General features: G+C 39.9%; 1 protein-coding gene across 2 annotated transcripts in view; it reads right to left on the minus strand.

Annotated features, from left to right (window-relative positions):
- The window catches only part of LOC144598302 (dihydropyrimidine dehydrogenase [NADP(+)]-like), a 658,512-nt gene that overhangs the window by 147,909 nt on the left and 498,408 nt on the right, over positions 1 to 12,195 (minus strand). For both annotated transcript variants that reach the window (XM_078408282.1, XM_078408283.1), the window contains exons 16-18: positions 8,654 to 8,737; positions 1,276 to 1,396; positions 522 to 641 (exon numbers count right to left, since the gene is read on the minus strand). In XM_078408282.1, the coding sequence (XP_078264408.1) occupies positions 522 to 641; positions 1,276 to 1,396; positions 8,654 to 8,737 (325 nt within the window). The remainder of the gene's footprint in view (positions 1 to 521; positions 642 to 1,275; positions 1,397 to 8,653; positions 8,738 to 12,195) is intronic.

Here is a 12,195-nt window from a genome sequence, read left to right on the forward strand (position 1 = left end):
GTGGAAATGTCAAGCCTAGAGGGCATAGCTATAAAGGTGAGGAGGGGACAGTTTAACGGAGATGTGCAAGGCAAGTTTATTTACACAGAGACTAATGGAGACCTGGAACGCATGGCTAGGGGTGGTGGTGGAGGCAGATACAATAGTAGTGATAAGTGGCATCTTGAAGTGCAGGGAATAAAGGGAAATGGATCATGTACAGGCATTATAAGCTGAAGGGCTCCTTCATGTGCTGCACTGCCCTATGTTCCAAAGGCTACAAGGCACTTTCTTTTGTTTATCCATCAACTCCCTCCTCCCTCCCTCCCCACACACTTTACTGGAGAATCATGTCAGTAAAAGAAACAGCTATTGCGAGAGCTTTCACACTCAAAGTTCTCCATCTGCCGCCACGATTAGCCACGTTTAACAGGTAGAAAGCAAGGAGCCTCGGATGTTGGAAGGGGAGATGACATTATATATTGTCACCGGTGCCTATAGTCTCGGAGGAAACACTGAACAGGGGTGAGGGCGCCGCTTACCAGACACGCCGCCATATGTGGTCTTCTTGCCTTTACCAACGGCTGGCACAGGTGTGCCATCTGCAAGCACCCCTATCAGCCCAGACACTGTGTTGATCGCTGTAACGCCATCTGCACCACCTGTGGGGGAAATACAGGCGTTATTTAAATTCTAATTTACAGAATAATATCTTTCGATGCAGATTGCAAGAGGATAGCTGGAGGATGGATGACGAGTCGTTTCAAAGTTAGTCACACAGGCGTAGGCAAAATGACAGGTAATCAAACGAAATGTGCCTGTTTGTCATTGAAGTGCATCAACCACTTAAAAATTAACGTAAGAGGACAATAAAGAAGGAAATAATCAAAATGAATAAATATTTAAGAAATGATTATTTAGGAAATACTTAATAGAGAGATAATTTAATTATTTAAGAAATAATGATTTAAGGAATAATTATTGATCTCTTACATAATCAAATTACCTCTTAAATTATGTTTCTTAAATATTTATTTGATTATTTCTTTGTTTATTTCTTAATTATGAAATAATTTAAGAAACAATAATTTAATAAATAACTATTTGAGAAATTACTATTTACGAAATAATTATTTAAGAAACTATCATTTAGGAAATTATTGTTTAAGAAATAGTTATTTAAGAAATAATTAGTGAAGAAACTGTTATTGAAGAAAATTTTTTTTTTTTTTAAAAACCCCTATTATTCCCAATTTTGAATCTTTGTGCCCGCAGTTTGCACTGCCAGCTTCTTACCTTCCTGGGCTGCGATGGCTATGTTTACAATGTCGGTGACGTTCGGGGTCAGCTTGGCAAAGAACGGAATCTTAACAGCTTGTCGCACCCAGCGGCAGATGTTCTGCACCAGCTTTGGATCCTGTTCAAATGGGTCAGTTACAGAACTAGATGAGAAACTAATCTGATAAAGCTGTGCACAGAGACAGGCATGGCTTCATGCTGCCAGGCTTACTGCACTGTGCGTGACATTGAAGAGACTGCAACCATCTGATTACTTGATCCTCGGATCACAGCCATAAGCAGCGAAGCCCCGTAATAATATCAACTAATGCAATTTTCCTTGTGTACCGAAGAATGAATCGGCCTCCATTACAGCAGTAATAGCATTACTTGCCTACTGCAGCTAATACTGATTGGGAAACGTGATTACAGTGAATTATCCATTAAGATATTGAAGCTGTGGTTATTAATAAACTTCCCTTCCTATGGATAAGGAAAATATAAGCGCTGACACTAAATCTGCTTCTTTCCCTTGCTCATTAGTGATCCCCTGCTTTCTTGAAAGATTGGACTCACATTTTTTGCTACAATTCATTATCCTTTCAAACATTCATCCATGTTAGATTGATTACACGTTGAATGTGGTCAGTCTATGCTGCTGTGGGTAGATTGACATTCAAGTGGGGTTCTAGATAGCTTAAGCAGCGCTGAGTCAGCTATGGCTCTGTTATCTTTTAGCACTGTGATTTCAGTGGCATTGTGATTAATTTATTAAACTTCGGGGGCGGCACAGTGGCGCAGCCGCGGAGTTGCTGCCTTACAGCGCACGAGGCCCGGGTTCGATCCTGACCACGGCTGCTGTCTGGGCGGAGTTTGTACGTTCTCCCTGTGACCGCGTGGGTTTTCTCCAGGTGCTCCGGGTTTGCTCCCACACTCACAAGGTGGGCAGGTCTGTAGGTTAATTGACTTTTATAAATTGTCCCTAGTGTGTGTAGGATAGAACTAGTGTATGGGTGATCGCTGTTCGGGCTTTGCACAACATCATTTGCTATGAATGCAATGAATACTTTGCTCATACTATGATATGAATGCTCTACATACTTTGGTTTTTTGCACTAACGTGGTGAAATAGTTACTTAGAATAACTAGTAATTTACTGTACATTCATTGTTGTTGTTGCATCTAATGTGTGTGCAACACTGCAGCCAATCTGAAGTCGGGTGCCCATCTGAAACGTCACCTATCCACCTTCTCCAGAGATACTGCCTGATCCACTGAGTTACTCCAGCACTCTGTGTCCTTTTTAAGTACATCATTGTTCCAGTTCATATCCAGTGTTTATGACAAATAAACACTCCTGACTCTTGAGATACCTCCATAAGCTCTGACCCATTGTAAATTGGAAATAAATTGCCATTTCTTCATTAGCTCTTCAATGAGTCCTTGGAGCTCCCGACACAGCTACATTTTGGAAGTGTCTTTAGCAGAACACTTCAGTGATTCAAGGTCATAGCTCACTATTGCCTTCTCAAGGGCAATTGAGGGCAAGCTTTTAATGCAGACCCTGCCAGTGATGCCCAAGAGACAAATAACAAGGGTTAAAGCAAGTGTTTTTCACAAAGAGAGTGATGGGTGCTTATGAAGGTTGGTGGAGGAGCAGATACAATAGTGGCGTTAGATGCTTTTAGATAGGTACATGGATATGCAGGGAATGGAGAGATATGGGACACATCCAGGCAGAGGAGATTAGTTTAACTGGACATCATGTTCTACACTGACATTATGGGTGGAAGGGCCTGTTCCTGTGCTGTACTGTTCTATGTTCCACAGCCAAAAGGAAATTGCGGAATGAAATTTGAAACAGGCATTAAGACCACAATTTGCGGAAACAATAAGCACAGCTCCAATGTCACGCTGGTACCTTTGACAACTATATTGTGCCATGACCAATATGTAGGAAGGAACTGCAAATGCAGGTTTACACCGAAGATAGACACAAAACGCTGGAGTAACTCAGCGGGACAGGCAGCATTCCGTTGAGTTACTCCAGCAATTTGTGTCTATCTTTTGTGCCACGACCTATATGGCTTGCTGCAAGTGCATGGGTGAACTGCGTGCAGTGAACTGTATTGGGTTGTTTCACACAACACTGCACCATCTGGGTTCGAGGTGAAGATGCCTATTGTTCACTTGTGAAATCAACTGTCTCCATTCCTATGGTAGGTCTATTATTTCTTTCAGAATTACGGAGACTTTCATAAACATGTAATAAATACATCAGAAGAGGAGCAGGCTGAAAACCCCATTGAGCCTATTCTTCTATTAGATAATAGCTGACTTGTAGCTAGATTCCATTTACCTGCCTTACTTCCACATCTCTTGGACTATCACCAATTAAAATCCATCAATCTCAGCTTTGAGACTTTCAGTTGATCCAATACCCCCAGTACTATTCATGAAAACACGCTTCCTTAATTGATTCGTAAAGAGACTAACTCCAACTTTAACACTAAGCCCTCCTAAACTTGACTCTCTTACCCTGAGGGGATCTTTGGTATCTCTTTGTCATTATTATAAACAACTCAATGAGTCCAGCTTTTATGCCCCACTCAAGTGAATATATGACCAGTTTATGCATCTGTCACCCTGATGCAATCTTTTACATTGTACCCTTTTCAAGGGAAGTGTATCTTCCCTGACATTCAGTGCCAAAGATTAAACTAGTCTCTGAGGTAAGGTCTAATCCACATTATATTTCAACCTCCTTTGAGATAACGATCAACATGTTTTTTGGTACTGGAGATTACTTTGTGAAGCTCAGAAATACCTTTGATTGATTGGAAAATATGGGCACATAATCTTTTTGGTTATCTCCAGCTAATATTCCATTGTGACTTTGCCAGACCCAAAGTGGTTGATCTCACGTTCCCACACTGACCACGATGGTTTCCACCCAATTCTTTTTATCATTCTCTAGGTTTCTGTGTAACCCCTTCTTCCTTATCGCCTCCTACCTGAATGTTATTCTGTATTTCTTTAACTAAGGGGCAGCTGTAGCGCAGCGGTAGAGTTGCCGTCTTAAGACGCCAGAGACCCAGGTTCGATCCTGACTACGGGTGCAGTCTGTATGGAATTTGTACCTTCTCCCTGTGAACCTGCGTTGGTTTTCTCCGGGATCTCCGGTTTCCTCCGATATAGGTTTGTAGGTTAATTGGCATGGTATAATTGGAAATTGTCCCCAGTATGTGTAAGGGTGTGCGGGTATCACTGATCGGCGCAGACTCAGTGAGCCGAAGGGTCTTTTTCTGCGCTGTATCTCTAAACTAAACTACATTAATAAGGAAAAGCTGGGCCCTCAGTATAGAGTCCTCGGATAGTAAGGGGTGGTATAATGTTCTCTAAATCTCTGTAAAGCGTCTTTGAGTATATGAAAAGCGCTATATAAATGTAATGCATTATTATTATTATTATTATTATTATTATAATGGCCGGGCTGTTAACACTTCTGTTTGCACTCCCTTTATTGCAGAAGCAAATGAAAGTGTCTTCTCACAGCATCTATCAACCTTGTTTGATACCTTGTCCATGTATGCCTTAAGGACCTGTGAGAGTTAGTGAGAAAACAGCAAATAAAGCTGGCACACCTTGAAATCTTTAGCCAGATAGATCCATCCACTGTCCAGAAGACCATAAGACATCGGAGCAGAATCAGGCCATTTGGCTCATTGATTCTGCTACACCATTTGAACATGGCTGGTCTACTTTGCCCTCTCAACTCCATTCTCCTGCTGTCTCCCCATAACCTTTGATACCCTTACTAATCAAGAACCTATCAATCTCCGCTTTAAAAATACCCAATGACTTGGCCTCCGTGGCCATCAATTCTGCAGATTCACCATCACCTGGCTAAAAAAAATGCTCCTCATCTCCATTCTAAAGGTACATCCTTTTATTCTGAGGATGTGCCCTCAGGTCCGAGACTCTCCCACCACTGGAAACATCCTCTCCACATCCAATCTATCCAGGCCTGCATCGCGTTATGGATTCTGTACTTGTTATGGATTCTTTCACCTGCCCTGCCAACCTCCAAGTGGAACAGGTCCAAAATCCTGCCTGGTTTATGGGGCCATGCTTAATAAAAAATATATATTCCGAGCAGTTTGGACAAACAATTAAAAAAAAAGTTTTTTAAAAATCAGTTCCATTGTGCTCTAGATAATGCAATAGTATGGCCAGAATCTAGACAGGCAGATGTGAATGAAAATAATCAGCATGCTCATCTATTAAGAAACATACCTTTTATTTTCATAAGCGCACTTGATAATAAAACTTAAAGTAAATATTTTAATTCCCATTGGACATGGATCAGAAGATGTAACATTGTTTTCTCAATGATGCAGAACCACTTTATTCATCCCGAACCATATCCCCTTCCCCCATCCTGCTGCTAGCTTTTATTCTAACTGGCATGACTTCAGTTTGTCAACCTACATGAGCTGAATGTAAAGTGAAACTGTTTTATCTACCCAACACTGTAATGCATCGGTTGCCTGAATGAACCATATGCATAATTCTGCTCAACGTGTACTAGATGAACCGGCTTCATTCATTTTGAACAATGCATTTCCTCGAGTACCAGAAGTGAATTGGATTGCCGTTTGTAAAAGGATCAGCACTGAAATCAGTACACAAGGAGCCATTTCAATTATTATACAGGATGCATGAATGCAGGTGTGCAGGTGTAAAAATAGCCTGCATTGAACGTACATTGAACGTACGTTGATTTACAAAGAACATCAAAAGCTTTGAAAAAAGATTTCCAAAACATAAGGAATCAAATAATATGTGTGATTAATGGTTAAACAGTTTGAAGATTACAAGCAAAATAAAGTCATTCAATAGTTACATTATTGCTTCATGTTAAATGCTGAGGTAAACATAGAAAAAAAAGGTGCAGGAGGATAATAATAGGTGCAGGAGGATATTTAATGATAATAAAAGATTTGTCAACTTATAAAAGGTAAAATCTGGGTCAATTTTCATTTGCTATGTTAAACAAGCTATCAATTTCTGTTAATTAGATTTATTATTCTGCATGTAGTTTAAAAAAAAAAGAATTGCATTATTTTTGGGTGAAATAAAATGGAGTTACAGTATGTACACATGAAATGATCACCATTACTAAACTAGCAAGAAGCAGCATTACTTTAAATAATGAAACAGGTGAAACAGAATTGTTTTGTAAATTTTGGCAATTATTTTTCCAATGTATTTTTTTCCTAACCTTATTTTTCCAGCTATAATATTGTCTAATAGAATGTCAGTAATATATTATTTGCATATCCACCACAATAACATTTCTGTTCTAATGTATTTATGTATTTTAAATTACTCTTTGTGAAACAAATATTCTCATTTGCCAATATGAATAAAAAAATTATTCATGCATTGTACATTTCCATTGTTCTAAAGATGTATACTCTCAAGGAAAAATCTGACCACAAATATATAATTATTAAAATGTAGATTATAGAGGTCCATATGAAATTAGTCAGGGGCTAGTGGAATCAAGGGATATGCGGAGAAGGCAGGCATGATCACAATGAATGGCGGGGCTGGCTCGAAGGGCCGAATGGCCTCCTCCTGCACCTATTTTCTATGTTTCTATGTTAGTATTTCACATATAATGGTTATAAATGAACCACTTAGAGGATCAGTTATACAAAATTATAATGAGCCAAACAGCTCGTACAGAAAGCTTCTTTCAAAAGCCGGTTTACTAATATATTAGCTGTTCGACAGAACTTAAACCTGAAAACAATTCCTCTCACAATTTTTCCATCACTAAATAATCCAGCAGATTTTACTTTAAAATTACCCTGATCTGGGCAGTCTTCAATTAAGACAGTAATTATCAACTGTCAAGCATCAAGGCTTTTACCATATTTATATATTATAATAATATTTACATTTAGATAGGGCCTTTCATGTTGAAACATCTTAAAGCTGCTTTGCACAATGGACGGCTTTTCTGTTAAAGCTCACCCATCGCTGCTGTGCTGGTAAATCATACTAGGTACTCAGTCCACAAGCACAACAAGATGTTTTAAAATGCTCCTCAATCAAATGCACACACCATGAATAATATAATCACAGCAAAGATATTAGATCTCTGCTACCATTATAAATATTAATTAACCCTTAGAACTCCATAGAGAACTTTACTCACTTAGCTGGCACTTGATAAGGAATTCTCCGCAGATTTAATATCTCACCAATAGCATCTGGAAACTGGCTTATTTCCAAATGGAAACATTGCTTTACGAAGGACTGCTAAAAGCTGAGTGGTTCAGCAGGATATTGCCTCTGATGTCCCTTACCCAATTTTCCCTCCAAGTGACTTTCCCACCTCCAACATTGCTATCCTCCACACAGTTTTGAAGCATGGCTCTTCAGTTCAGTATAGTTTGTTGTAACGTGTACCAAGGTACAGTGAGAAGTTTTCCTTGCGTACTACGAATCGAGCCATTTACAGTGTCTAGATACATGGTTTTGGGAATAATGTTTAGTGCAAGGTAAAGCCAGCAAAGTCCAATTAAGGATACTGAGGGTCACCAATGAGGTAGATAGTAGTTCAACACTGCTCTCTTCTTCCCATACCATCTTACCAATGACACCATGGCTGAATCTGTCCATTCAGGTTTCCTGGAGTATCTCTGTCACAAAGGTCCTCACACATTTTTCTTTGTCTGTCTACAAAATTTACCTTAAATGACCATATGAAGGAAAAACAACTTCTCAATCCTGCTCTTTCACTGAATAAGATAGATGCAAAATGCCAGAGTAATTCAGCGGGACAGGCAGCATCTCTGGAGAGAAGGAATGGGTCGAGATCCTTCTTCAGACTAAGAGTCAGGGGAGAGGGAAACAAGAGACATGGAAGGGTAAGGTGTGAAAACAAGAGATCAAAGGGGACAATGGTCAAGGAAAATTGGATCATTAGTAGCTAGGGGGAGATGACAACGAGGCAAACAAATTAAAATGCAATCAGCAGGACAGTCAAACTGGTTGGAGAACTAGGATGGGGCAGGGTCGGAGAGGGAGGGAAAACAAGGGTTACTTGCAGTTCCAGAAGTCAATGTTTATACCACTGGGCTGTAAGCTGCCCAGCAACTGCAGTTCCTTCCTACACATTTCACTAAATAAGATAATTTTGGAGTTTAGTTTATTGTATATATTTATACATATATATATGCATATAAAAATAAACAGACAATAATGGTGCAAAAAGACGAAACCAATTCTCCTGCCTTCTCCACATAACCTTGACTCCCTTACTAAGCAAAAGATAGATTCCATTTTTTAATGTCATGGGTAACTGTGGTTGATGTCTTACCTGTCCACAGGCCAGTCCCATTCCTCTTTCTCCCATGCCATGTGGGCAGGACAAGTTTAATTCCAAAGCATCTGCACCAGCATCCTACAAAGGAAGATGAGTTGATGTTACTGCAAATCGAAAATCCCAAATTGACTTTGGGCAAAAATACAGCAGCATACCACGGATGATATTCTCCTCTTCCATTGAAACTGAAATCTAGTGTGACTGGCCATGGGCATGTAGATTTGTTAAATCGAACACGGAGACACTTTTTTTGCACTTCTTGTAAAGAGTTTCACAACTTTATAATATGCAGTAAACAACACTCATTAATACAATTTAAAATATTACACAGACTACATTATTCGAAGACAAAATTAAACAGGATCTTCCCAAGTATCTCTCCTATTTGTGATAAATGTCAATTTCAAGAAGCCAATTTAACTCACACTTTTGTGACTTGTACAAACATGCAAAATTTTTGGATCGAAATTTTAAAAATCATTTCTAAAGTTATCGATAACCAACTGGATTTAGATCCAAAATTAATAATCTTAGGATTATCAGAACACATTACAAACTTTATGCTAAGTCAGAGACGATTTCTTGACTACAGTTTAATAACTGCGAAAAAATTAATACTTAAATTTTGGAAAAAAACAGTAACCCCCACAATTAAAATGTGGATTACGTAAATGACCGAGACCTTGCATTTGGAAAAAATAAGGTTTGCCTTAATTGACAAACCAGATCTATTTTTTAAAATACGGTCTCCATTTATTGAATTTTTAAAAAAGTAAATGGGTCTGTCACAAAATTAAAATTTAAAACTAAAGTTAAAACTTGAGTTTAGGGTTGGATGTACAACTATACTCATTAACTCCCGGATCTATCCCCATAATCTTTATGTTAGTAATTCTCTTTTTTCTTTGCTCTCTCTCTATTAGTTTATAGTTTTTTTTTCCAACCTCTTTTCATCTTTATTTTTTCTTTAAAAATTTAAAAATTGAAGCTATGTAAGAACTCTATAACCAGTTTGTCGTTTATTATTATTTGTACATATGCTTTAAAAAAATTGTACATATGCTTTAAAAAATTAAAAAATTAAAAATAAAAAATAAAAAGAAGGAAAAAAAGGAAAATGCAGTAAACAACAAGCACATAGTTTAGTTTAGAGATACAGCAGGGAAACAGGCCCTTTGGGCCACCGAGTCCGTGCCGATCAGCAATCACCGTACAGGCCGCGGGACTGAACAGCGCCCGGTGCGGCTCGGCCGCGGGGCCTTCCATCGCCGGTGCGGCACGGCCGCGGGACACCATTCTGCTTTAGTTAAATATTTTGTTCAAGATGGCCGCGCCGTTGTGTTTGGCTGCCTGCCACTGTATGTTGTTTCTTTTTTTTTTTTCCTAATCAGATGTGCAGCACTTTGGTCAACGTGGGTTTTTTTAAATGTGCTATACAAATAAAATTGACTTGACTTGACTTGACTAGCGCTGTCCTACACACTAAGGTCAATTTACATTCTTTCCCAAAGCCAATTACCCTACAAACCCACACGTCTTTGGAATGTTGGAGGAACCCGGAGCACCCGGAGAAAAACCCAAGCAGTCATGGGGAGAACGTACAAACTCTGTACATATAAGCACCCATAGTCAGGATCAAACCCGGTTCTCTGGTGCTGGAAGGCAGCAACTGTACCGCTGCACTACGGTGCCGCCCCCTTCTCTTGCTTCTACTGTCAGCTATTCCTGTCAAGCTAAACTATCCGAGAGAGGGAGAACTACCATGGAGGAATGACAAACTTGACCAGTCCTGTTCAGCCCATGAACCATAGAACCAAAAGGGGGGGGGGGCTTGATTGCTTTTTCTACCGCACAGTAAGATCATGGCGGATACTGCACCTCAGTGTCACTTTCCTTTACTAACCCTGCACTCGGGAACACCAAAACTTCACAAACTCCAATTCCCTAGCATCTCGTGAACACTTAAAAGTTTCCGTCAGGCCTCCAGCAATCTCCAATATGGACATGTGCATGGACTGGAAAGGTTCAGAGGGATATGGGGCAGGTACGGACAAACGGCATTCCCTTGGATTGGGCATTTTTGCTAGCACGGATGAGTTGGGCCAAAGGACCTTTTCCTGTGCTGCATCACTCTAAGAATGAGGCTTATAACAGTGGCTGATCATCAGCGTTTAACATACTCTTTGGGTGGTGTTCTGAAACACACGAGGGGGCATGAACCAAAGTAGCTAGGTACATAATCAGAGTAGTCAGATACTGCATCCAAGAAAACAGGCATTTATAGCATTTGGGTGGCATAGTGGTAGATTTGCTGCCTTGCAGTGCTAGAGACCTGGGTTCGATCAAGACTACAGGTGCTGTCTGTACGGAGTTTGTACGTTCTCCCCATGACTGCGTGGGTTTTCCCCGGGTGCTCCGGTTTCCTCCCACATTCCAAAGATATACAGGTTTGTAGGTTAATTGGCTTTGGTAAAGATTGTAAATTGCCCCTAGTGTGTCGGATAGTACTAGTGTAAGGGGATCGCTGGTCGGCACGGACTCGGTGGGCCGAAGGGCCTGTTTCCGTGCTGCATCTCAAAAATAAAATTTCTGGACCAATATATTGAAACTCTTAATTCTGAGAATAAACAAATTTTACACATCCAAATTCTTGTTCACACGAGTTATGATTTTTCTCAAACTAATAACCATTGGAGAAGTGAAAAGTAATAAGTATTGTGAGCCTAATAGAAAGCAAAGAAAGAAGCTCCTTGATAAAGCCATTCATCATTGTTGGCATTTAAACACTGAAGCCCGAATTAATCCAGAATTCAGCGAAAGATTTCATGGTCAATCCGGCCAAAATTGGTTTAAAATGAATCTGGAGCTTAATAGCAGAAAACCAATTACGAATAGCGTTTAATTTAATTTTAGTTTAATAAGCTCTTTTAATGCTGGGATTTGGTATCTCAGACTGCAGGGTGCACACAAGAATGATGAGCAATTTCGGGATCATCGCTATGAGTGTATGCGGTCTCGGCATTACAAGGAAATGCAACTGCCAACAGCAGTAACCACAGAAAGGTTTGCACTTTAGGATTCTAATATAATGTTTCGGAGCAAGTGTGAGAGGTTGTGGGGAGTTGGGGGTTAAAGTTCGAATTTGAATTTAGTTTATTGTCCCGTGTACCAAGGTAAAGTGAAAATCTTTTATTGCGTGCTAACTAGTCAGCGGAAAGACAATACACGATTACAATCGAGCTATCCACAGTGTACAAAAAAAACATGTTAAAGGGAATAACGTTTAGTGCAAGGTAAAGTCCAGTAAAATCCATTCAAAGATAGTCCAGAGGGTCTCCAATGAGGTATATAGTAGCTCAGGACTGCTCTCTAGTTGTTGGTAGGATGGTTCAGTTGCCTGATAACAGCTGGGAAGAAACAGTCCCCAAATCTGGACGTGTGCGTTTTCACATTTCTATACCTCTTGCCTGGTGGGAGAGGGGAGAAGAGGGAGTGGCCGGGATGCGACTCGTCCTTGATTATGCCGCTGGCCTTGC

Source organism: Rhinoraja longicauda, chromosome 11, assembly GCF_053455715.1.
Source record: "Rhinoraja longicauda isolate Sanriku21f chromosome 11, sRhiLon1.1, whole genome shotgun sequence".
Classification (NCBI taxonomy): Eukaryota; Metazoa; Chordata; class Chondrichthyes; order Rajiformes; family Arhynchobatidae; genus Rhinoraja; species Rhinoraja longicauda.